Source organism: Astyanax mexicanus, chromosome 1, assembly GCF_023375975.1.
Source record: "Astyanax mexicanus isolate ESR-SI-001 chromosome 1, AstMex3_surface, whole genome shotgun sequence".
Classification (NCBI taxonomy): Eukaryota; Metazoa; Chordata; class Actinopteri; order Characiformes; family Acestrorhamphidae; genus Astyanax; species Astyanax mexicanus.
This window is the reverse complement of record NC_064408.1, coordinates 108,523,502-108,547,914: the sequence shown is the minus strand read 5'-3', so window position 1 is coordinate 108,547,914 and position 24,413 is coordinate 108,523,502. Positions and strand designations below refer to the sequence as shown.

At 42.0% G+C, this 24,413-nt stretch overlaps 1 protein-coding gene across 2 annotated transcripts in view; it reads right to left on the bottom strand.

Moving 5' to 3' along the window:
* The window catches only part of LOC103040889 (intermembrane lipid transfer protein VPS13B), a 315,108-nt gene that overhangs the window by 113,998 nt on the left and 176,697 nt on the right, over window positions 1–24,413 (bottom strand). For both annotated transcript variants that reach the window (XM_049463977.1, XM_049463976.1), the window contains exons 23-25: window positions 21,491–21,725; window positions 18,468–18,706; window positions 4,451–4,657 (exon numbers count right to left, since the gene is read on the bottom strand). In XM_049463977.1, the coding sequence (XP_049319934.1) occupies window positions 4,451–4,657; window positions 18,468–18,706; window positions 21,491–21,725 (681 nt within the window). The remainder of the gene's footprint in view (window positions 1–4,450; window positions 4,658–18,467; window positions 18,707–21,490; window positions 21,726–24,413) is intronic.

Below are 24,413 nucleotides of genomic sequence, written 5' to 3'. Positions count from 1 at the left end.
TTCTTTATGTTTTCAGCTGCCTCTCATTTTCCAAAACACGCATTTGCTCATGAGTGTGGGAAGAGAGGAGTGCTGGAAACAGAATGTGAGTAAAGCTGAGGTGCTCTGTTGCTGGATGCTGAAGTAAACGCGTGTACAAAGTGGTGAAAGCGACAAACGTGACAGCAGCTGAAAGTCTTTTTTTTTTGTGAGAGTCAGCGCCACCTAGCAGTGTTCTGCAACACGGCACTGAGCAATGCGAAGCAAGCAAATCCAGCTACGTGAACAAGCTGAGCTCTGTTTAAACTTTATGCAAATGAACAGTGATGCACAGCAACAATGTCCAATCAAAATGCAAGTTTGCAAATTCCCTTGAATCTGCTCTTCTGGCTTTGGCTACTACTGGAGATTGAGGAATTTGCTGCTAGAAAAAAAAATAAACACCCAGCACATCCTGTCGCATGACTGAAGTGCAATGATATTTTATTTTATTATTTTTTTTAATTTTTTACATTTTATTTAAAATTTCTATCCCATTTTCTTCCCAATTTACAGGGCTTGGAGGAAAGCGCAGCGACTCGGTTTTGATACATCAGCTCACAGACACCTTGTGCTGACTGACATCATCCTAGCAGTGATGAGGGGAAAGAGTGCCATCTACCCACCCAAAGAGAGTAAGCCCAATTGTGCTCTCTCAGGGCTCCGGTAGCCGATGACAAGCTGCATGAACAGGATTCGAACCGGCGATCTCCTGATCACAGTGGCAGCGCTTAGCCTGCTGAACCACTCAGAGCCCTCTTTTATTTTGTTTTTTACAAGACAATATCCTTTCCGATATGCTGCTTATTTGCTAAAACATTATCAGTTCCAGCTTAAATGAACATGTTAACATTATCTAAAACACACACACACACACTTAGATATTTTTTTTTTTTAAATCTAGCCAGACTCTACCCGAGCCCGTTCTGTCCGAGCCCGACCCTGCCCCCCCATAAACTGTCATCATAAGCCAGAACCTGTCATTTTTGTAGTACGTAGAGCTTTTTAAATACAGTTCTGAGCTGCAGGTGCCTGTACTTCTTAAATTTCTGCCCCCAAAAGTTTCCATCGCAGTCTGATTTTTTACATTAAAAAACATAATTTTTTTGCTCCTGACAGAACCCGAGAAAAGTGGTGGGAATTCTCAATGTTCGGATCTGGCATTGGGTCGAGCTCGGGTTCCAGCAGACAATCTAAACTCTATCACACACACACATACACACACACACACACAGTGTGTGTGTGCGTGTGCCCAGAGTGGTTGGTAACCATCTCTGTGGTGCCCCGGGGGTAAGGGGCCTTCCTCAGGGACATAGATATCAGCTTTGAAAACCAGGGTATCGAACCCACAACCCTGTCAGTGATAACACAGTGCTCAAACCAGTAAGCCACCTCTGCCTCTTTGTATTATGGTAAATTCTTATCTTTGTATCACACTTACAGGAAACTTCTTTCATCATTCACATTTCAGCAAATGTGACAAATTGCCTGAGCCAACCAGGAGCCTCTCTAACCAGGAGCTGATTGATACTCAGGGACAGCAGCACTACTACTGGGTCAAGGAAACAGGTCTACAGATGACAAGAGACCCCCTCTCCCTCTCCCACTCACACACTCTGACAAACACACACACTCTCACACACACACACACACACACATACATACACACACTCGCACATGTAAAATACACAGTGGAATTCTTGCAGTGTGTGCAGGCAGAGACAGGTTTATTTTCTCTATGCAGTTTGTCCGCTCTCATCAAGGAGAGCCAAACAATGTGCCGAGAGGGAGGGAGCGTGTGGTTTGTGAAGGAGAGATAGGTGTCAGGGAAGTGTTTAACTGCTGTGGGGCCTGCATATGTGTGTGTGCGTGTGTGTGTGTGTGTGTGTGTGTGTGTGTTCACAAAGGAGAATGAGGCTGACTTATCCAAACAGTTCCTACATTCAGACTCAATCAGGCAGCTTCCCTCGGGACTAAACACTTCTACTGACGTTCAAGTTCCAGCAAACACTCACAAGTGGTCCTGTCATAGCCCCGGCCTGCATTTCGCCTTCTCCCACACACACACACACACACACACACTCAGGAGCATACACACTGGCACACACCAAACCTGGCTCTACCGCCTTGACAGTTTTCTCTGCCACGATGATGAAAGACTCAGGTTTTGGTAATTACCCTCAGTATTACACTAATGGAGTTGATCTCATCCATCCGACGCAGGTCTTTAACACCATCTCCCCCCACCCATATATACATACACACACACACACACATACACACACATATACACACACACACAGCACGCATGCCAACACACAGCTCCGGGTTTCAGCATTCTCCCTATGTGTTTACCGTGAGACTGGGGCAAGTTTATTCCAGAGCATAAATACTCTTAGCTGTTTTCCTTCCATTAAGTTCAGGTTTACACTCAATCAGTGTTAACTTACACAAATCACACCGATATTCACTTCAACTCACGAGACCAGACACACACCACACACACGCAGGCTCCATATCAACACCACAGTCACCCACACACAAACACGCACGTGCCCACGCACCTACACTCCTAAAATAAAGCTGCTGCTGCTGCTACAGAGAGATTCTTGAGTCAGGCCACAGAGAAACCACTTTAAGCTCCATGAAGAATCATGTTTCTAATAAACTGACATGCACAAACATGGAACACAAAGAGTACAAAAAGAAGGCCTCCTGTACTGAATATAAATGGGATTTCAGGTGTGGGCATTGCTGAGCCATAATAATAAACCATAATCTCTGATTAATCATGTGACCAAACTGACAAAGGCTGTTGACGCATTTGTAATTTTAGTTAGCGGTATAACACAGCAACATTTACTGTTACTGAGTTCAGAAGGCAGATAACATTTTATTAATGCTGAACTTTCTTTCTAACTTAGTTCTCTCTCTTAATTCTCTCATTCTCTCTTATCTTCTCAATTTACTCTCTTAATTCTCTCATTCTCTCTTATCTTCTCAATTTACTCTCTTAATTCTCTCATTCTCTCTTATCTTCTCAATTTACTCTCTTAATTCTCTCATTCTCTCTTATTTTCTCAATTCTCTTTCTTAATTCTCTCATTCTCTCTCTGTCTTATTTTCTTAATTCTTAATTCTCTTATTCTCTCCCTCTTAATTCTCTATCCTAATTCTCTCTCTTATTCTCTCATTGTCTCTCTATTCTCTCTTTAATTCTCTCTCTTATTCTCATTGTCTCAATTCCTCAATTCTCTCTCTTCTAATTCTCCCTCTCTCTTATTCTCTTACTTATTCTCTCATTCTTTCTTATTCTCCCTCTCTTTTTCTCTCTCTCGCTCATTTTCTCTCTCAATTTTCTCTCTCTTAATTATTTCTCTCTTAATTCTCTCTTTTCTCTCTCTCGCTCATTCTCTCTCTCTCACTCTTATTCTCTCTCATTCTCTCTTTCTCTTATTCTCTCGCTCATTCTCTCTTTCTCTCTCTTGCTCAATCTTTCTCTAAATTTTCTCTCATTCTCTCTCTCTTAATTCTCTCTTTTTCTTACTCTCGCTCATTCTCTCTCACAGTTTTCTCTCATTCTCTTTCTTATTCTTTCTCTCTTTTCTCTCTCTCGCTTATTCTCTCTCACAATTTTCTCTCATTCTCTCTTTCTTATTGTTTCTCTCTTAATTCTCTTTTTTCTCTCTCTAGCTCATTCTCTCTCTCAATTTTCCATTAATTCTCTCAATTTTCTCCTATTCTCTCTCTCATTCTCTCTCTCTCACTCTTATTCTCTCTCATTCTCTCTTTCTCTTATTCTTTTGCTCATTCTCTCTTTCTCTTATTCTCTCTCTCTCTTTATTCACTCTTCTCTCTCGTTCTCTCTTTCTCACACTTGTGCGGTCATGCACCAATAAACACACACAGCTGATAGCACGTTTCCTCTGTTGAAGCTGTTGAGTGTGGAATATGGAGCTACACTATTGTTTATGTTTGCTTTTAAATCGCTCAGTTAAACTCATTAACCAATAAAAGTAGCACATTATAATATTCTAGTTTAAAAAGCATCAAAAGTTAGATATTATAATACAGTAAAAATGGAATCTGCCAGGTTTAAAAAGTGTTACTGTCCTCTTCCCAAAAACATACAGCATATAAAAAAGTAATCATATTTTTATCCATGATTTAGTCACTGAATAATTTTGTGACTAATGTATTTTTTTAAGGGTTTGGTACCAATAATACAAATCTAAGTGTTTCTAAAACTGATTCTCTTATTCACATGTTAATACCCCTTATCAAAAGTTAAGGGAAAAGGAATGCCATTGTGATTATTTATTTATTTATTTATTATGTTTTTTTACGCTTATCTAATCTTCGTTATAGAACCATAAACGTAAAGTTAGTAGCAACTTTTTGTTTTCAGAAGTGTAAGTGTGTGATATCTGACCTCTGTGGGTGAACCCAAGTCAGCTGAGGGGCTGAGGGTGCTGGTGTCAGGGGGCATGGTGCCCGCACTGCTGTGGACAGGTGAAGGTGGTCCAGCAGGCGGAGGAGGAGGATCTGGAAATCCTGACGTCTGTCTCAGAACTCTTCTCCTCTGTAGACGCTCCCAAATACTGCTCCAACTTACACATAACTCATACAATAACTGCACCTGAGAAAGAGAGAGAAAGAGAGTAAGATCAACTAGATTGCAGTTCCTACAGAAACTGCGAGTGTGATTGCAGTGCTGGCTGGTATCTGCTATGGTGTTGCTAAGGTGTTGCTATGGTATCCGGGGTGGTTGCTAAGGTGTTGCTAGGTGGTTGCTAGGGTGTTGCTAGGCGGTTGCTAAGGTGTTGCTATGGTATCCGGGGTGGTTGCTAAGGTGTTGCTAGGTGGTTGCTAGGTGGTTGCTAAGGTGTTGCTAGGCGGTTGCTAAGGTGTTGCTATGGTATCCGGGGTGGTTGCTAAGGTGTTGCTAGGTGGTTGCTAGGTGGTTGCTAGGGTGTTGCTAGGCGGTTGCTAAGGTGTTGCTAGGTGGTTGCTAGGTGGTTGCTAGGGTGTTGCTAGGCGGTTGCTAAGGTGTTGCTATGGTATCCGGGGTAGTTGCTAAGCTGTTGCTAGGTGGTTGCTAGGTGGTTGCTAGGGTGTTGCTAGGCGGTTGCTAAGGTGTTGCTATGGTATCCGGGGTGGTTGCTAAGGTGTTGCTAGGTGGTTGCTAAGGTGTTGCTAGCCGGTTGCTAAGGTGTTGCTATGGTATCCGGGGTGGTTGCTAAGGTGTTGCTAGGTGGTTGCTAGGGTGTTGCTAGGCGGTTGCTAAGGTGTTGCTATGGTATCTGGGGTGGTTGCTAAGGTGTTGCTAGGTGGTTGCTAGGTGGTTGCTAGGGTGTTGCTAGGCGGTTGCTAAGGTGTTGCTATGGTATCCGGGGTGGTTGCTAAGGTGTTGCTAGGTGGTTGCTAGGGTGTTGCTAGGCGGTTGCTAAGGTGTTGCTATGGTATCCGTGGTGGTTGCTAAGGTGTTGCTAAGTGGTTGCTAGGTGGTTGCTAAGGTGTTGCTAGGCGGTTGCTAAGGTGTTGCTATGGTATCCGGGGTGGTTGCTAAGGTGTTGCTAGGTGGTTGCTAGGTGGTTGCTAGAGTGTTGCTAGGCGGTTGCTAAGGTGTTGCTATGGTATCCAGGGTGGTTGCTAAGGTGTTGCTAGGTGGTTGCTAGGTGGTTGCTAGGGTGTTGCTAGGCGGTTGCTAAGGTGTTGCTACGGTATCCGGGGTGGTTGCTAAGGTGTTGCTAGGTGGTTGCTAGGTGGTTGCTAGGGTGTTGCTAGGCGGTTGCTAAGGTGTTGCTATGGTATCCAGGGTGGTTGCTAAGGTGTTGCTAGGTGGTTGCTAGGTGCTTGCTAAGGTGTTGCTAGGCGGTTGCTAAGGTGTTGCTATGGTATCCGGGGTGGTTGCTAAGGTGTTGCTAGGTGGTTGCTAGGTGGTTGCTAGGTGGTTGCTAGGCGGTTGCTAAGGTGTTGCTATGGTATCCGGGGTGGTTGCTAAGGTGTTGCTAAGTGGTTGCTATGCGGTTGCTAAGGTGTTGCTAGGCGGTTGCTAAGGTGTTGCTATGGTATCCGGGGTGGTTGCTAAGGTGTTGCTAGGTGGTTGCTAGGCGGTTGCTAAGGTGTTGCTATGGTATCCGGGGTGGTTGCTAAGGTGTTGCTAAGTGGTTGCTATGCGGTTGCTAAGGTGTTGCTAGGCGGTTGCTAAGATGTTGCTATGGTATCCGGGGAAGTTGCTAAGGTGTTGCTAGGTGGTTGCTAGGTGGTTGCTAAGGTGTTGCTAGGCGGTTGCTAAGGTGTTGCTATGGTATCTGTGGTGGTTGCTATGGTGTTTCTAGGTGGTTGCTAGGTGATTTATATGCATAAATTAGATTAAATGGTGTTTGCACGTTGCTACGCAACGTGCAAATACATCAATCAGCTATGCACGCTAGGTTGCTCTGGCCGTTCGGGGGTGTCCAAACTTTTGACCCGTGGCTCCATTACACACAGTACTGGGGGGCCGGGGTGTCCAAACTTTTGACCCGTGGCTCCATTACACACAGTACTGGGGGGCCGGGGTGTCCAAACTTTTGACCCGTGGCTCCATTACACACAGTACTGGGGGGCCGGGGTGTCCAAACTTTTGACCTAACGCTGATTTATCCCATAGCTGCTCCATACACTCACATTACTGGAGTTCTAGCTACCTGTCCTTCGATCTAGCTGCCGTCCTCCGATTGGCCCCATTCATTCCAATGGGGCCACTTCGTACGACAATCGTACGAAATCCGTACGTCGTAACTTTTCGTAACGCATATTTTCGGAAAAAGCTCAATAAGTTCTACAGGTCCTCAATTGGTTTCATCTTCGTATTTCAAAAATTGCGACGTCCACGGGCGTGCAAAGTTCTGCCCATTCATTTTCAATGGGCAAAAAAACGCGTACTTACGAAGTTTTTACGAAAAACGTAAGTCCGATCGGAAAGCTGTATACAAGCCCACCATTCCCGATATGGACGCACGTTTTCTCTTTTGAACGAAGTCGATATTTCGAAAACTGCGGCACTAGTTAACCGGACAAAAAACAGGTGGAATAATAATAATAAGAAGAAGAAGAAGAACTAGATTGCAGTTCCTACAGAAACTGCGAGTGTGATTGCAGTGCTGGCTGGTATCTGCTATGGTGTTGCTAAGGTGTTGCTATGGTATCCGGGGTGGTTGCTAAGGTGTTGCTAGGTGGTTGCTAGGTGGTTGCTAGGGTGTTGCTAGGCAGTTGCTAAGGTGTTGCTATGGTATCCGGGGTGGTTGCTAAGGTGTTGCTAGGTGGTTGCTAGGTGGTTGCTAGGGTGTTGCTAGGCGGTTGCTAAGGTGTTGCTATGGTATCCGGGGTGGTTGCTAAGGTGTTGCTAGGGTGTTGCTAGGCGGTTGCTAAGGTGTTGCCATGGTATCCGGGGTGGTTGCTAAGGTGTTGCTAGGTGGTTGCTAGGTGGTTGCTAGGGTGTTGCTAGGCGGTTGCTAAGGTGTTGCTATGGTATTCGGGGTGGTTGCTAATGTGTTGCTAGGTGGTTGCTAGGTGGTTGCTAAGGTGTTGCTATCCGGTTGCTAAGGTGTTGCTATGGTATCCGGGGTGGTTGCTAAGGGGTTGCTAGGTGGTTGCTAGGGTGTTGCTAGGCGGTTGCTAAGGTGTTGCTATGGTATCCGGGGTGGTTGCTAAGGTGTTGCTAGGTGGTTGCTAGGGTGTTGCTAGGCGGTTGCTAAGGTGTTGCTATGGTATCCGGGGTGGTTGCTAAGGTGTTGCTATGGTATCCGGGGTGGTTGCTAAGGTGTTGCTAGGTGGTTGCTAAGGTGTTGCTAGGCGGTTGCTAAGGTGTTGCTATGGTATCTGGGGTGGTTGCTAAGGTGTTGCTAGGTGGTTGCTAGGTGGTTGCTAGGGTGTTGCTAGGCGGTTGCTAAGGTGTTGCTATGGTATCCGGGGTGGTTGCTAAGGTGTTGCTAGGTGGTTGCTAGGTGGTTGCTAGGGTGTTGCTAGGCGGTTACTAAGGTGTTGCTATGGTATCCGGGGTGGTTGCTAAGGTGTTGCTAGGTGGTTGCTAGGTGGTTGCTAGGGTGTTGCTAGGCGGTTGCTAGGTGGTTGCTAAGGTGTTGCTATGGTATCCGGGGTGGTTGCTAAGGTGTTGCTAGGTGGTTGCTAGGTGGTTGCTAGGGTGTTGCTAGGCGGTTGCTAAGGTGTTGCTATGGTATCCGGGGTGGTTGCTAAGGTGTTGCTAAGTGGTTGGTAGGTGGTTGCTAAGGTGTTGCTAGGCGGTTGCTAAGGTGTTGCTATGGTATCCGGGGTGGTTGCTAAGGTGTTGCTAGGTGGTTGCTAGGGTGTTGCTAGGCGGTTGCTAAGGTGTTGCTATGGTATCCGGGGTGGTTGCTAAGGTGTTGCTATGGTATCCGGGGTGGTTGCTAAGGTGTTGCTAGGTGGTTGCTAAGGTGTTGCTAGGCGGTTGCTAAGGTGTTGCTATGGTATCTGGGGTGGTTGCTAAGGTGTTGCTAGGTGGTTGCTAGGTGGTTGCTAGGGTGTTGCTAGGCGGTTGCTAAGGTGTTGCTATGGTATCCGGGGTGGTTGCTAAGGTGTTGCTAGGTGGTTGCTAGGTGGTTGCTAGGGTGTTGCTAGGCGGTTGCTAGGTGGTTGCTAAGGTGTTGCTATGGTATCCGGGGTGGTTGCTAAGGTGTTGCTAGGTGGTTGCTAGGTGGTTGCTAGGGTGTTGCTAGGCGGTTGCTAAGGTGTTGCTATGGTATCCGGGGTGGTTGCTAAGGTGTTGCTAAGTGGTTGGTAGGTGGTTGCTAAGGTGTTGCTAGGCGGTTGCTAAGGTGTTGCTATGGTATCTGGGGTGGTTACTAAGGTGTTGCTAGGTGGTTGCTAGGTGGTTGCTAAGGTGTTGCCAGGCGGTTGCTAAGGTGTTGCTATGGTATCCGGGATGGTTGCTAAGGTGTTGCTATGGTATCCGGGGTGGTTGCTAAGGTGTTGCTAGGTGGTTGCTAAGGTGTTGCTAGGCGGTTGCTAAGGTGTTGCTATGGTATCTGGGGTGGTTGCTAAGGTGTTGCTAGGTGGTTGCTAGGTGGTTGCTAGGGTGTTGCTAGGCGGTTGCTAAGGTGTTGCTATGGTATCCGGGGTGGTTGCTAAGGTGTTGCTAGGTGGTTGCTAGGTGGTTGCTAGGGTGTTGCTAGGCGGTTGCTAGGTGGTTGCTAAGGTGTTGCTATGGTATCCGGGGTGGTTGCTAAGGTGTTGCTAGGTGGTTGCTAGGTGGTTGCTAGGGTGTTGCTAGGCGGTTGCTAAGGTGTTGCTATGGTATCCGGGGTGGTTGCTAAGGTGTTGCTAAGTGGTTGGTAGGTGGTTGCTAAGGTGTTGCTAGGCGGTTGCTAAGGTGTTGCTATGGTATCTGGGGTGGTTACTAAGGTGTTGCTAGGTGGTTGCTAGGTGGTTGCTAAGGTGTTGCCAGGCGGTTGCTAAGGTGTTGCTATGGTATCTGGGGTGGTTGCTAAGGTGTTGCTAGGTGGTTGCTAGGTGGTTGCTAGGGTGTTGCTAGGCGGTTGCTAAGGTGTTGCTATGGTATCCGGGATGGTTGCCAAGGTGTTGCTAGGTGGTTGCTAGGTGGTTGCTAGGGTGTTGCTAGGCGGTTGCTAAGGTGTTGCTATGGTATCCGGGGTGGTTGCTATGGTGTTTCTAGGTGGTTGCTAGGTGATGTATATGCATCAATTAGATTAAATGGTGTTTGCACGTTGCTACGCAACGTGCAAATACATCAATCAGCTATGCACGCTAGGTTGCTCTGGCCATTCGGGGGTGTCCAAACTTTTGACCCGTGGCTCCATTACACACAGTACTGGGGGGCCGGGGTGTCCAAACTTTTGACCCATGGCTCCATTACACACAGTACTGGGGGGGGGGGCCGGGGTGTCCAAACTTTTGACCTAACGCTGATTTATCCCATGGCTGCTCCATACACTCACAGTACTGGAGTTCTAGCTACCTGTCCTTCGATCTAGCTGCCGTCCTCCGATTGGCCCCATTCATTCCAATGGGGCCACTTCGTACGACATTCGTACGAAATCCGTACGTCGTAACTTTTCGTAACGCATATTTTCGGAAAGAGCTCAATAAGTTCTACAGGTCCTCAATTGGTTTCATCTTCGTATTTCAAAAATTGCGACGTCCACGGGCGTGCAAAGTTCTGCCCATTCATTTTCAATGGGCAAAAAAACGCGTACTTACGAAGTTTTTACGAAAAACGTAAGTCCGATCGGAAAGCTGTATACAAGCCCACCATTCCCGATATGGACGCACGTTTTCTCTTTTGAACGAAGTCGATATTTCGAAAACTGCGGCACTAGTTAACCGGACAAAAAACAGGTGGAATAATAAGAAGAAGAAGAAGAAGAAGAAGAATAAGACTTAAGAAGAACAATACTGTGATTGCATTACTGCAATCACACTAATTAATCATTGTCATTATTATCATGATCCCAGGTACCAAGAGTTTTTAGTGAACTGAGAAAATCTGCTTTTAGCTACAGAGCAGCACCAGCGAGCTGGAATTCACTACAGGAAACGTTGAAGCTCAGTTCGCTGGGATCACGCAATCATTTTAAACTTTTAGTTTCTAAATCACCATCAGAAAGCCTGTGATTATTTTAAATGAGTTGTATTTAAATAAGATTATCTTTTTCTGTTATTATTATTTTTTTAATTTAATTTATTACTTTTTGTTATTATTATTTTTTTTATTTTAAAATTATATTATTCATTTTAGCATTTATTATCATTCTAATCATTTTACTTTACTTTTACTACTGTCTTTTTATTTATTTTATATTTTATTTACATTATATAAATTCTTTACTTTTTATGTTTTTTTAATTTTAATCTTTTAGAATCATTATTTTTTTCTTTTTACATATATATTGCATTCATCTATAATAATCATTGATTTAAAATAAGTATTTCTCTTTTTTTTATATAATTATTATTTTAGTCCTCATCATTTTTCAAATTTTCTTATTTTTCTCTTTTATACTGTAAATGCTCAACTGCATTGTAAATGAGGGTCACCCTCAATGTATTCACGAGTGAAAATAAAGGTTGATTGATTGATCATCAGAGATTTTGATTGATCATAATAATCCAACATTAATATTCCTTTGATCTACCAATTGAGATCAAAAGATCTGTAAAATGCAGTAGCATGGATTAAAAGGAAAAAAGTGAATACTCCAATTGTAAACCACCCAAAGGTCGTAAACAATAAACAGGGCAAAATCTGTTTCACATTGCCTGCACTATTGAATTACAGTGATAGGTTTATAGCTACTGTGCTCCCTGGGTGTTCCTTCAGGAAACTGAGGCACAGCACTCTGCCAGTAACAAGTGACAGGGTTGGTGGTCCCTCTCCTTCTGTCTCTTTCCAGATCTCTCTTTTACACACAGTCACACTGCTTTAATCTTTATCCTAAAACTCCCAGACTTCCATGGTGCTTTTTTTTTCTTCCTCCTATCAGATATACATGTACACTTGGCTGGTTACTGAGAGCGGAAAGTAATGTGCTCTACAGGGACATGTAATATGTTAATGAAACATACAGGAGTAAGAAAACAACATGAGATTTTACACATCTAAGCAGCCTCAAGTAAACTATGCCGTTGGTCTGTTTTTGATATTTGAAAACATATTTCTGTGGTTAAAGCACTGGGTTTGAGGTTTTGATACCTGTGTTTGAGAGTTTTAGTGCTGGCTTTGAATAAACAAAACAGCACACAATTCAATAAATCAGCTAATTATATTATAATTATATGAGCATTATATTTGATTTCAAGTCAAGTCAAGTCAGTTTTATTGTCATTACATCTGAGTACAGGTACACAGTGTGATGAAATTACGTTCCTCCGGAACCATGGTGCAACATAGAACAACAAGCAATAGACAACATAAAGTGCAGGAGTGACGACAGTGCAACATAAAATTATAAAATTATAACACTAAATAACAATAAATACAATAAATACAAAGGACGAGACAATTTAAAGACAGGACAGTGCAGTACCGATACGGTATAATAAAGTGTATAGTGGGGATAAGGTGCAGAGATGTGTGACATACTGTAACATATATAATCACAGCAGTTACTGAGGCAGAGTTTATAGTTTTTAAGAGTGCAGCAAATAAAGTCATGTCAGCCTCTGTGTGCTGACTGGGTGTGTGTGTGGGTGAAGTTCAGTTCTTTGTGAGTGTAAAGGGGGGGGGGGTGTACAGTTTAGTTTTGTGTAAAGGGGGGGGGGGGTGTACAGTTTAGTTTTGTGCGAGTGTGTTGGGTGAGTGGTGGGTGGGGTGGGAGTTCAGTTCTGTCTCTGTGCGTTGAGAAGTCTGACTGCCTGGTGGATGAAGCTGTTGCAGAGTCTAGTAGTGGAGGCTCGGATGCTCCTGTATCTTCTGCCGGACGGATCAGAGCGAAGAGTCCGTGTGAGGGATGGGTGGGGTCGTCCACAATGCTGGTGGCTTTGCGGATGCAGCGTGTGGTGTAGATCTCGGTGATGGAGGGAAGAGAGACTCCGATGATTTTCTCAGCTGTCCGCACTATCCGCTGTAGGGTCTTGCGGTCTGAGGTGTTGCAATTCCCAAACCAGACGGTAATGCAGGTGCTCAGGATGCTTTCTACAGTCCCTCTGTAGAACATGGTGAGGATGGGGGGTGGGAGATGTGCTTTCCTCAGTCTCCGCAGGAAGTAGAGGCGCTGCTGGGCTTTCTTGGTTATGGAGCTGGTGTTGAGGGACCAGGTGAGGTTCTCTGCAATGTGAACACCGAGGAACTTGGGGTGAATCCCATTTCTCCCCTTGGCCCTACCCCTTACCCCTACCCCTTCTTTTCGAGTGTAATCCTTCCCCTTGGAACGGAGTTACAAGTTGTTCGGCAGGGAGCAAACGTTGGAGAGAAGGAGAGATGGAACCGCTGGCCGGCTGGAGTTAGCCATTAGCTTAGCGCAGACTCCGGCTCTCTTACCGCGCTTTCGGCTCCTCGCGCAACGCTTGCGGAGAGACCTCTTGCGGCTAGCAGGCTCAGGAAACGCCGCGGATCTTAGCAGGCCTAGCGCGCGTAGCTCCGCTCGTAGACCGTCTGTAAGTACAGATTTTTGTTGATTTTGCAGGTCTAGCAGGGTCTGTCGGTCGTAAGTTGTTCCCATAGCAAACTTTTGCATGATTGCGAGTTCAGATCGGATTATTTACACAGAAAAACAAACAAAAGCACTGTGTTTTGCTTCCGGAGTGGCCGCTGCGACTGCTCGCGCCGCCGACAGGAATCATTCCATTCCCTTTACAGCATTTGTAGCTTGTTTAATAACTCTACACTCTTAAAAAAAAAAAAAAAAAAAAAAGGTGTTACCGCCCCACTCGCTTTCTGTTACACACTGGTTACATTCCTTTTTAGATATTCTTTACTTAGAATCTTCAAAAGAGCAAATCCAGGTATAATGAGGACATGTCTAAATGAAATTAAAGATGTAGAGATACTTCGTTTATCATGATCACTTTCTAGTAATAGACTTTGTCTGTCTTATGTATATACTGTGTAAATGTGTGGTCAGTGGTTGGGTGGGAAGGGATAGTTGTGGTGCAGGGATGGGTAAAGGGTGGCATATTTCATTTGAGTCAATAATAGTGTATATACAGTTGTCTTGTCAATTTCTAAAAGTTAAATTTTGATTGTTTTCTATTTGTTTTTTTTCACCTTTCAGATTTTTTAGGTTTATTTTTTTTGTCTTTATATCTGTAATCTATTTTAAGCCTTAACACAACCTTAACAAGCCTTAACAAGCCTTTAAGCCAGTTGTAACCGTCACTGCCCACATATTACTATGCGTTCTTTATGTTGGCATAGATTTTAATCAATACATTCACTAGAGAGCAATTCAGAGTCTACGTTTTCTGACAACAAACAAACATGGCAACAGTGGAGGAGGTCATGATAATGTGCTTACTACAAAAAAAAATTAAATGGCTGTAAACATTTTTTGAAACAAGTTCCATCATAACTTCCTTTTGGTTTTATTGGCTATGTTTTATTAGCAAAGCTTTTCTCCAATCCTCTAAATTAAATAATTGATTCTGATTGTATAATCTGACTGAAGTGTTGAATATTGAATATATATATATATATATATATATATATATATATATATACATATATACACACATGTGTACATTTTCCCCAACAGTCCAAGTAAACTCTTTTATATGCATTCTGCAAGCAATCCAGTCAAACATGACGCGCACGTGTCATAGTATAGCTATAGTGTACTCGTAACCATGACAACAAGCATTATGTAACACGTGATGCCAGCCAGCGTAAAAGGAGCAACAGCAACTGGATAACTAGCTATGTTTCCAATGTTTGCAGTTGGTATTTTTGTTTCTTCAACAGTGTTAAAATTATGGTGGACTCAGGACAAACCAATTCATATTTTCTTGTTAAAGAAGGAGCGAGACGAAGAGCTTATGTCCTTCATGTCTTCAACTGGATTCCAATCCCAATAGATAAAAGTAAGGAGTAAAGTTTAGCTTTGTAAACTTCCACCGTGCTGCACATGCTGTATATGCGCAATACGTACTTAAACATTCCGATTGGGGATCTAATCAGGTACAGGTGATCACAAGGTTACTATTCTTCTATTTAACTGATTATTTAAAGGATTATCCACCTTGGTTGATGCAGGGCTGCAACGATTAGTCAATATTATCGACAATGTTGATTATAAAAAATGTTCTACTATAAATGCTCATAGTCGATTAATCGTTAATTTGCAGCCCTACATAAAACACTGGGGACATTCACACACAGTTTATACATAACTCTGCCTGCGTCTCCAAAAGTGCCCAAACACAACAGATTACACATTTCCTCACTGAATATCAGCAATTTCCACATTTAAATCCAAGTTTTGGACATTTGAAGGGCATTTAAATCCCTTGTTCAGCTGTTTCTATCTATTTGAAGCAAAGACAGATAGAGCTAGACACAGGAGCCATACAGAGATGGAGAACATGGCAGAAATAATCTTTGACTAATCAATTAATCTGAAAAATAATCGACAGATTAATTGTCTACTAAAATAATCCTTTGCTGCCGCCCTAGTTCAATCAGATATAAAAAAAAATTGTATTCAGAATGGCCTCAATTGGACTACTCTATACTGATTGAGGTGATTACATGGACGTGCTCTATTCCAATTGTGCTATTAGTCTGAATATTAACGGATTATTAGACTGCATGTAAATGTCCATAGAGCGGTTGCCATGTTTTGCTTAAACTATTGGCTATATTGTCCTCAGGAGTCTCCATCCATATCAAAGCTGGCAAAATACATTGATTTTGACGACATTTTAAAGAAACTGGTTTAAGTCTGTAAGGTGTGGTGTGCACCAGCTGTCAAACAGAACTCCTAATTACTGCACCACCTGTCCTGGGACCACCCCCTGACTACGATTGGTTCACAAGCCACATGGCTTACAGCATCAATGCACAGAGTACGTCAGAAACATGTACGGTACACAGTGAGCCAAACCCTCTCTCTTTCTCTCCGTGTACCCCCCGCTCTCACACTCAGCACATGACAGGAGAGACTGGTGGTCCCTTTGTTCTTGGTTCTGGCAGCACATCTTACACACTGCAGCACTGATTAACTGTTATTAGCTTCAGCAACCTCTGCTGAAAATTAACACATCATTTGAGAGCGGGAGAAATGAGAAAGAGCAGGGAATGATGAAAGAAAGGATTGGAGCTGAACTGATAAAACAGAGTGATAGGTTTAAGAGAAAGAGATAAATGTTGAAAAGTTAGACTGAAATTGTATTTTTCCTACTTTTGTTCTACTTTAAAACATTGTTCCCTCCCTCTCTCTCTGTCTCTCTCTCTCTCTCTCTCTCCCTCCTTAGCTCTGGCTCTGATTAGGTTGTGTAATTTGTTTTGGGCAACCATTGTTAAGCATTTAAATTAGACAATTCCACGTCCCAACAGTACACTCAATCAGTCTCGTACTGAGGCTTAGCACAACTGACATGAAGACAACAGTGCAGAACCAGATGCTGATATTCATTTCATTTTAACCAAAACAAAAAGTACCTCAAATGCAAGCGATGAGACTTGGCATTTCATCTGAAGTCAAAATAAGCAGTCAGTTCACTGTTCAAATGTCTTATAAATAAAAAAGAAACCCATTTGACTGGCTTTGGATAAACAAAACAACGCACAATTAAATAAAGCAGATAATTTGCAGCATTATATTTAGTTTACATTCCATTTAGAGCATTTGTAGCTTGTTTACTAACTCTACACTCTTACAAATAAAGGTGTTACTGCACCATTCACTTTCTGTTACACACTGGTTACATTCCTTTTTATATATTCTTTACTTAGAATTATCTATTGCTGGAGTGTTTCATCATTATCATTTTCTACTAATTTACTTTGTCTGTTTTATCTATATATTGAGTGAATGTAGCTCTGGTGGGAGCCAGTTAGTGGTTAGCGGCTAATGCTAATGCTGCTGCACCAAGCCTTACCGAAAATCTGGAAATCTAAGCTTACTTTAAAACAAACATAAGCACTTTACTCACCCAAATAAACAGTTTTTAGGAGAGAATCTGTGTAGATTAACATCCAGCACTCGTTTTAAAAGAAAGTGTTGATTTAAGAATTATATTTTTGTTTACTTAACTTAGCTTAGTTTTGCAGGGTGATTTACCTGCTGAATTAGAAGGGAAACATGGCGACACCCCTGTTCCTTACTAGTGTCGTATAATGCACCCTATATTCCAGTGAGCCTTATGTATGAAAATAGACCAGAAAATAGATGTTTATTGATAGTGTGTCTTATTATCTGATACGGTAATTACATTCTTATAGTCTTCTCCTGCTTCACAGGCATCAACTGTATTAAGCTGTAGAGGAGCCCATGGCTCAGAGTATTTATGAAGCTTACCTGGTCCAAATTTAATGACGACACTCTTTTTGTCAATTACTGATTTATAAAAGTGTCTGCAAGTCTACATGTATTTGACTTTCAGTAAGAGCTTTTACCAGAACTTAAGTTAAACTAAGATCACTGTTGGAGATGAGCACCACAGCTGTAGTGTCATCAAGGAACATCATGATGTAATTGCGGTGATGTCTGGCAGTGCGGTTGTGGGCGAGTGGAAGTGTCCAGCGGAAGGCTCAAAACACAGCCTTGGGGGTCTCCGGGGTTTAGGGTAATAGAGCAGGATATAGCGGTTAGTTATCACATTCTTTGAGCACATGCTCTGGGATGCTGCTGCAGCTGCCAGTCACTTCATACTGTACCTCACAAGACTGAAATCATAGTAGCTGTGATGAAAGTATTTTCCCAAAAATAAACAGTATTTCCCAAAATTGTTTGAAATATATGCTTCCCAGTACAGTTTGAGATACCTGTAGTATCTGAATGTGTGGGAACACTTTTCAGCTTGAATTAATTTATATTTCAAGACAAAAAATATGTTTTTTATTTTTAATTAGCTACAGTTGTTTTGACATAACGTGTCAAAATAATATTGTGTATCGTATTTTTCACACTATAAGATGCAACGGATTATAAGATGCATTATGTAAGGACACTAGTAAGGAACAGGGGTGTCACCATGTTTTCCTTCTAATTCAGCAGGAATCATCTCTGGGTGGTAAGTAAATAAAACTATAATTCTAAAAAACAAAAACTTAAAAAAAAAAAAACAATTTCAAGTCAAACGAGTGCTGGATGTTCATCTACACAGATTTATCTCTTGAAAACTGTTTATTTGGGTGTGTAAAGTGCTTCTGTTTATTTACAGTAAGCTTAGATTTTCAGATATCCACTATAGCTGTGTGCAGCAATAATATGATTAGCGGCTAACCGCTAGCGCTAGCATGTCCGACAGCGATACACTGAGGAACCCTTAGTGTTCCAGTAAGCCAGGGCGATATTAGCTAGTGGTTCGCCCCACGTAGCTTGTTTTAAGACAGTAAACATGCAGTCTACAGGCCAATAATAATCATCTCTGAACAGCAAAGAGCCTGGTTAGTAGCGAATGCTAATGCTGCTCCAGCAGTGCTAGTTGTGGTTAGCAGCAGGCTACAGGCCAAAAACACTCACCTCTAAATGGTGAAAGAGCTAGCGCTTAGCCAGGTTAGCGGGTAATGCTAATACTGCTGGAGAGGCTTTACTGCTCCTTAAAACCTGACTGATGAAAGTCATACATAAGGCGCACCGGATTTAAAGTGTAAAAAAATATGCTATTTCAAAGTTACAGTTTACAATTTAATTGTAAAGAAAATATTTTGCTGTTTCCTAATAAAAGGTCTACATAATTCTGATGTAAATTAAATCTGATTGGACTACACAGGGTGAGGTTGTGTGAGGTGTTACGTAATACTGTACCTGTGGGTTGGAGAGTTTCAGATGAAGAGTCTGTAGGTCTACATGCAGACAGATGATGAAGGCGTGTCTGGAGTCAGGGGCGGTATTGCCTGATGTTGGTCCAGGCTGCAGTTTATGGGATGTTACTGCAAGGGTGGAAGTACAGCCTATTGGCTCCAGCAGGGAGAGGGAGCGCTGATGCCCCAGCAGTGTGTAAACACTGAACTGGCCTACTGTCACAGTCCATGGAAATGCATCACCTGCAAACACATAAAAATATACATATATAATAGCCTCATGCAGTGTATGTACAGGTGTACAAATCATTACTCAACCCAAGTGTACACTCACAATAAAAACAACTAGCAACTGTAGCATATAGTCACCTCTAAATACACTGCAACTGTTAAGCATGGTGGTGGAAGCATATGCTCTGGTTCAGCTTGTTATTAGCAGAAAAATCCCAACTAACTTCCAACTAGTTTCACAATCAGTATTAAGTTCTGTCCCTACTGAAACTAGCATACTAGAGAAGATTACAGTGTGTTATAACTGCTATATTGCAGGAGTTACTACAGAAAGCTTCAGTCCTGTAAGAGGGTAAGCTAATGGAAACGAGGGTTCTGCTTTGTATCCGTATGTTCTCTGTGGTTCTATGGTGTGGTCGTGCATATGCTTTGATGTCCAGTCTAAAGGAGAGCAGATGAAGGCCGGTGCCTCACTAAACAAACGCACTGTTAACTTTTACAGTGTGAACGACAGTGCAGTGACATCACTGTTTTTTCTCCTGCCCTCCTCCCCATCGCTTACATCATCGCTTCCAAACACAACATGTGTAGGGGGAGCAATACGCCGGGGCTGCAGATGGCACGGCAGCTTCACACCACATCTGGATTTAAGAGACATTCAGCGCTACAAACACACGTACAGTTTTATGAATCTTGCAGAGGAACAGAAGCGTGGAAGGCCTATACTGAATTCATGTTTTCCTGTGATGCTTTTACATCAGCTTTATAAAACATGCATTTCCTCTGCATTAAGCCTGTTACAATATTGTTTTGTGGGCGATATATTGTCCTACAAATTATCGTGATAAATTATATTATTGACATTTTAAGACCACTAAACGCCATTGATATAATGATAACAGAATAACATATCAAAGCAATTACACCCTTTTAAAGACAACAAAATTTGTAATTAATCATAGTTTGGAATATGTATACTTGTTTCTTCACCTACTGCAGTCTACTACACCTACTACTATTTATAGTGAGTATACAACAGAAGATATCAAATATTATTGAGGTCATGTCCATTTATTGTACAGTAAGTCGATAACGTAATTATCGTGACAGGTCTACTCTGCATAATTTAATAATGAACATTAGGGGTGTCACGATTTCGATATTTCATCGAAATCGATCAAAATTATGTCATGGTCTCGAGCTTTGAAGTCAAAAAGAGGATCGACATGCGCTACACAAATGGTGCAGCACACTGTAGCCGCATTGTGACAGCTCAAAGAGCAGCCCTTTCTCCAGAGAATGTGGACATTCTCATCTTCTTAAAGAAAAACTTAAAATATATAAAAATAACAGTTGTTTTGTCTAGCCTCAAATATGTTAATAGTTTTGGTACCTTAAGGAGCATCTTTCTCTCAGATAAAGTTAATAATATACATTTATTAAAGAAAACAACTTGTCATTCTCAAGTCTTATTTTTCATGTTTAACTGTTATAGTAGGATAGAGTTCAGTTTGTTGAGGCTCTAATTGTTCTATTATTTTGTACATGACTGTTCCTGTATTTTTTTATTATTTATTTTATGTTGCCCGTTGCTGTTTTAATAGTGCACACTGCTGCTACCAAAAAAGCCACTAGATGGCATTACATATATATATATATATATCTTAAATAAATTGTTTAAATTTGACCATTAGTGCCATTTAAAATCAAGACTGATTAAGTTACACACACTCAAGTAGTGTATATTGCAAATGTAAAACATTTCATGTCATTCTGCTTTAGTCTTGCATTAGATTACCAATGGATATTACACATTAATGAAATTCTGCAACCAGTGGCCATACATTTTTTGTCCAGTGCTTTATTCCGACAGGACAATGTTTGTTCACACACCTATGCAATCTGAAGAGCTTGACTTAAATACAGAAATGTTAAGCCATGGCCAAACCTATCCCTGATTGAAAAAGTTTAGGATACTATTGGACAAGATATCAACACTCCAGCCCTACAGCACAATCTGAACAACTTCAAGCTGCATGGAATAGATTATCACAGAACATCATTGGAAACCTTGGAAACTCCATGACGAAATGTCTGGTATGTTGTATTACACATGCGTTACACATGTGTTACACAGTACTGTTGTATGGGTGGCTCAATAAATATTGCATATATCAATCTAAAGTCCCTCCTGGTAGTATTACAATCCAACACTCCCTTCTGGGTGCTACTATTTATTTGACTAGGAGTACCACCTACTTACTTAGATACTTACTGACTTACAATTACACATATATAACGCCTTTCTGCCACTTAAGGCACTCAATGTCGCTTACAATTACATTTCACACACACTAGTGAGAAGTGGCAGCCAATCACACACAGCATACTCTCAACCGGAACAACCGTCTACCTGTAGGACTGCATCGGGCACTGGGGAACTGACCCAGAGTGCCAATCCATATCTGGGCATACAGGCATTTTTTTTAGGGTATTCAATTTTTTTCTGGGTAATTTGGAGTATCCAATTTACCTGATCTTCTTGTTTTTGGACTGTGGGAGAAAACTATGGGACTGTAGGAGGAAACCCACACAGACATGCAGAGAACATGGAAACTCCACCCAGATAGGGACTTGAACCCAGGACCCCAGCTCTGGGAGGCAAATGTGCTAACCACTAAGCCACCGTGCTTCCAAAGTACTATATTAATGCACACAAAAATTGTACAACCACCCGCCCGTGAATGAAGGCCTTTCAAAGCTAAACATTGTATGTGCAGTCTAAGTTCCTCTTACCTTCCTCCAGGACAGGTCTGGGGATCGTAAAAGGGATTTCCTGTAAGGGCTCCATGTGCTTGTGTCCAGCACTGAGGATGTTGACCTGGGGCAGGCAGACCACCAAAGTCCCTGGCATAGAGACCTGGCTGTGGTACCAGCTGCGCACTGTGCCTGGGATATCACCACACACGATGGTGCTGGGACAGGGCAGGGTGTCGTTAGGCACAAAAACACAGCATGGCTGCAATTCCACCTATAAGAGAAGAAGAAAAAACACACAAAAAAAAAAATAATATGTTTTAATACTTTTAATACTTAAAAGTAATTTTGATAGGACTGTTCTTAAAGGAGAACTCCGGTGTGAAATTGGCTTTTGGTGTAGTAAAACATGATAAAGAGTACTAACCTGTGTTGAATAGCCCACCTTCGCTCTTCCGCAGCTTTACGAGATCCAGTAATTTATTTTATTTGTCAAAACAGGCTAGAATGGGTTTTAATGGGGCATATTTGGCCCCTGCAGATAAACAGCTTTTTTCGACCATTATTCAGGCTCACAGTAGCTCCACACCTCATTTGTAGAATCTGGAGAGCCCTCACATTTAAAACGAGGCATTAAGAAGTTTAATAAAAAACACTGTTTACATCCCATAGCATAGGTAAATCTCCAGGGCATCTTAAAGTAGAAGTCATGATCAGTAAAGTGATGAGCACGTAATGTTGCAGCCTGGAAAAGCATAACCTGAAACCATTCTGTCTTCTTTTCCTTTCGCTTTCTCCTCTGTTCTGAGCACAGCACACATCCCTGCCGCGTGTTCTTCATGTACACAGCAACACAGCATGTACTTCCGTCAAAAATGTGGTGCTCTTCACTCTACTGATCAAGACTTTACTTTAAGATGGCAGCACCCGTAGATGTAGCGAACGCTACGGGTTGTAAAAAGTGTTTTTTTAATATGCGTCTTATGTAGTTTTAAAGTTCTTAATGCCTTGTTTTTAATGAAAGAGCTCTCCGGATTCTACAAAGGTGTGGAGCTACTTCAAGCCTGGATAACGGTATAAAAAGCGCTGTATCTGCAGGGGCAAAATATGCCCCATTAAAACCCATTCTAGCCTGTTTGTACAAACTGCACAAAATTACTGGATCTCAGAAAGCTGCAGGAGAGCGGAGATGGGCTATTCAACAAAGGTTAGAACTCTTTATCATGTTTTACTACACCAAAAGTCAATTTCGCACCGGAGTTCTCCTTTAAGTCAATGGGGAAAGACAGTCAAAAACAGTACCAATGTACAATACAGTATATTCATATACTGTATGTGTCCTATAGGAGAATATACTGTTATAGGAAGCATGACGTTATTTGTTTACCTCATATACTGTATTGTACCCTCCCCCACCCCCACCCCCTACTAACCAGCTGAACTCCCAGTTTAACCTGAGCCACTGAGTGAATACCACACACACTTCCAGTCAGTGGGCTGAACAGGCTGTGTGAAGTATGTAAGTGTGCAGCAGAGAAGGCTATATTATTACACGCTTGTCGAATGCTGTTTCCTCTTCGCTTTTGGGTTCAAAGCCCTGTCTGAAACCGAAGCACATTTACAGACCAACTCACAGTTTTGAAGATCACTTTGAAGATCTAAGTAGCTTGCGTTAAAAACACACACATCTCACCTGCAGCACGGAATAACGTTACACTGTTCTGCTTCGAAACATCTGTCCCTTCACACACCACATCAGAAAAAGACCCAACCACAGAGGAGAGGGACAGGAATGTACAAAATTCACTAAATAAGGTTAAAGCCACAGCGTATCTAAGCGACAAACATTTATGCTGTACATGTGGCCAGTCTTACTAACGTTGACTTTAAATAATCTCTGTTTATTTAATACAGTATCGTTCAATATTAGCCTACACAATAAGAAATGAAGGTACCATTGAAAACCTCTGGAATATAATCAAGAGGAAGATGGATGATCACAAGCCATCAAACCAAGCTGAACTGCTTGAATTGTTGCACCAGGAGAGGCATAAAGTTATCAAAAAGCAGTGTGTAAGACTGGTGGAGGAGAACATGCCAAGATGCATGAAAACTGTGATTAAAAATCAGGTTTATTCCACCAAATATTTATTTCTGAACTCGTTTATTTTCTGCAAATACATGATCTAAATGACAATATTTTTATTTGGAATTTTGGAGAAATGTTGTCTGTAGTTTATAGAATAAAACAACAATGTTCATTTTACTTGACACTCAGGGTTGGGTCCTTAGAACCACATTATTACCAACCTTTCTCCTTTTGAGGCATAACCAGCATGTTAATTGGCTCTTTTTATTGAGGGGGTATCCATAAACAGACGCTATGCTAACTGTAACAAGAACTCATTCATATACTAAAAAAATCATGTTTTAATCAGTGTTTTGTATCTTTATTTATTATGTCTCCAGTAAAACTCAGAAGCAGGTCAGGAAACTCAGTGTGAGGTTAGTAAGAGAGTTCTAACAATGTTTTTTTTTTTTGTTTTTTTTACTATGATACACAAACATATTTCTTTTTTTATGTCCATGTTCTTCAGAAATGTTAGCTAGCACCATCAGTGCATTGTGTAAATTAAGCACGTCCTGCTGTTTCTGCTTGTACCAAAACATATTTGATGTTTAAGTAATATAAATTATATTATAGTTCAGACAGAAGCTTAATGCAGAGCTGAAGGTCAGTGTAGGTCACTGTATTCTGGCTTTGGTCACCTAGAGGGTCAGCTGCATTAGGTATTAGGAACTTTCAAGGGTATGGGGTCACTTTACAGGTTGCCTGTACCCTGAAAAGTTCTTTAAAGCTTTATACAAGAGTTCTTCACCTCATACAATCATGTTTTCTTTTATGGAACGAGTTAAAGAACCAGTTGAGGAACCTTTATTATTAAGAGTGTAATTCTAGACC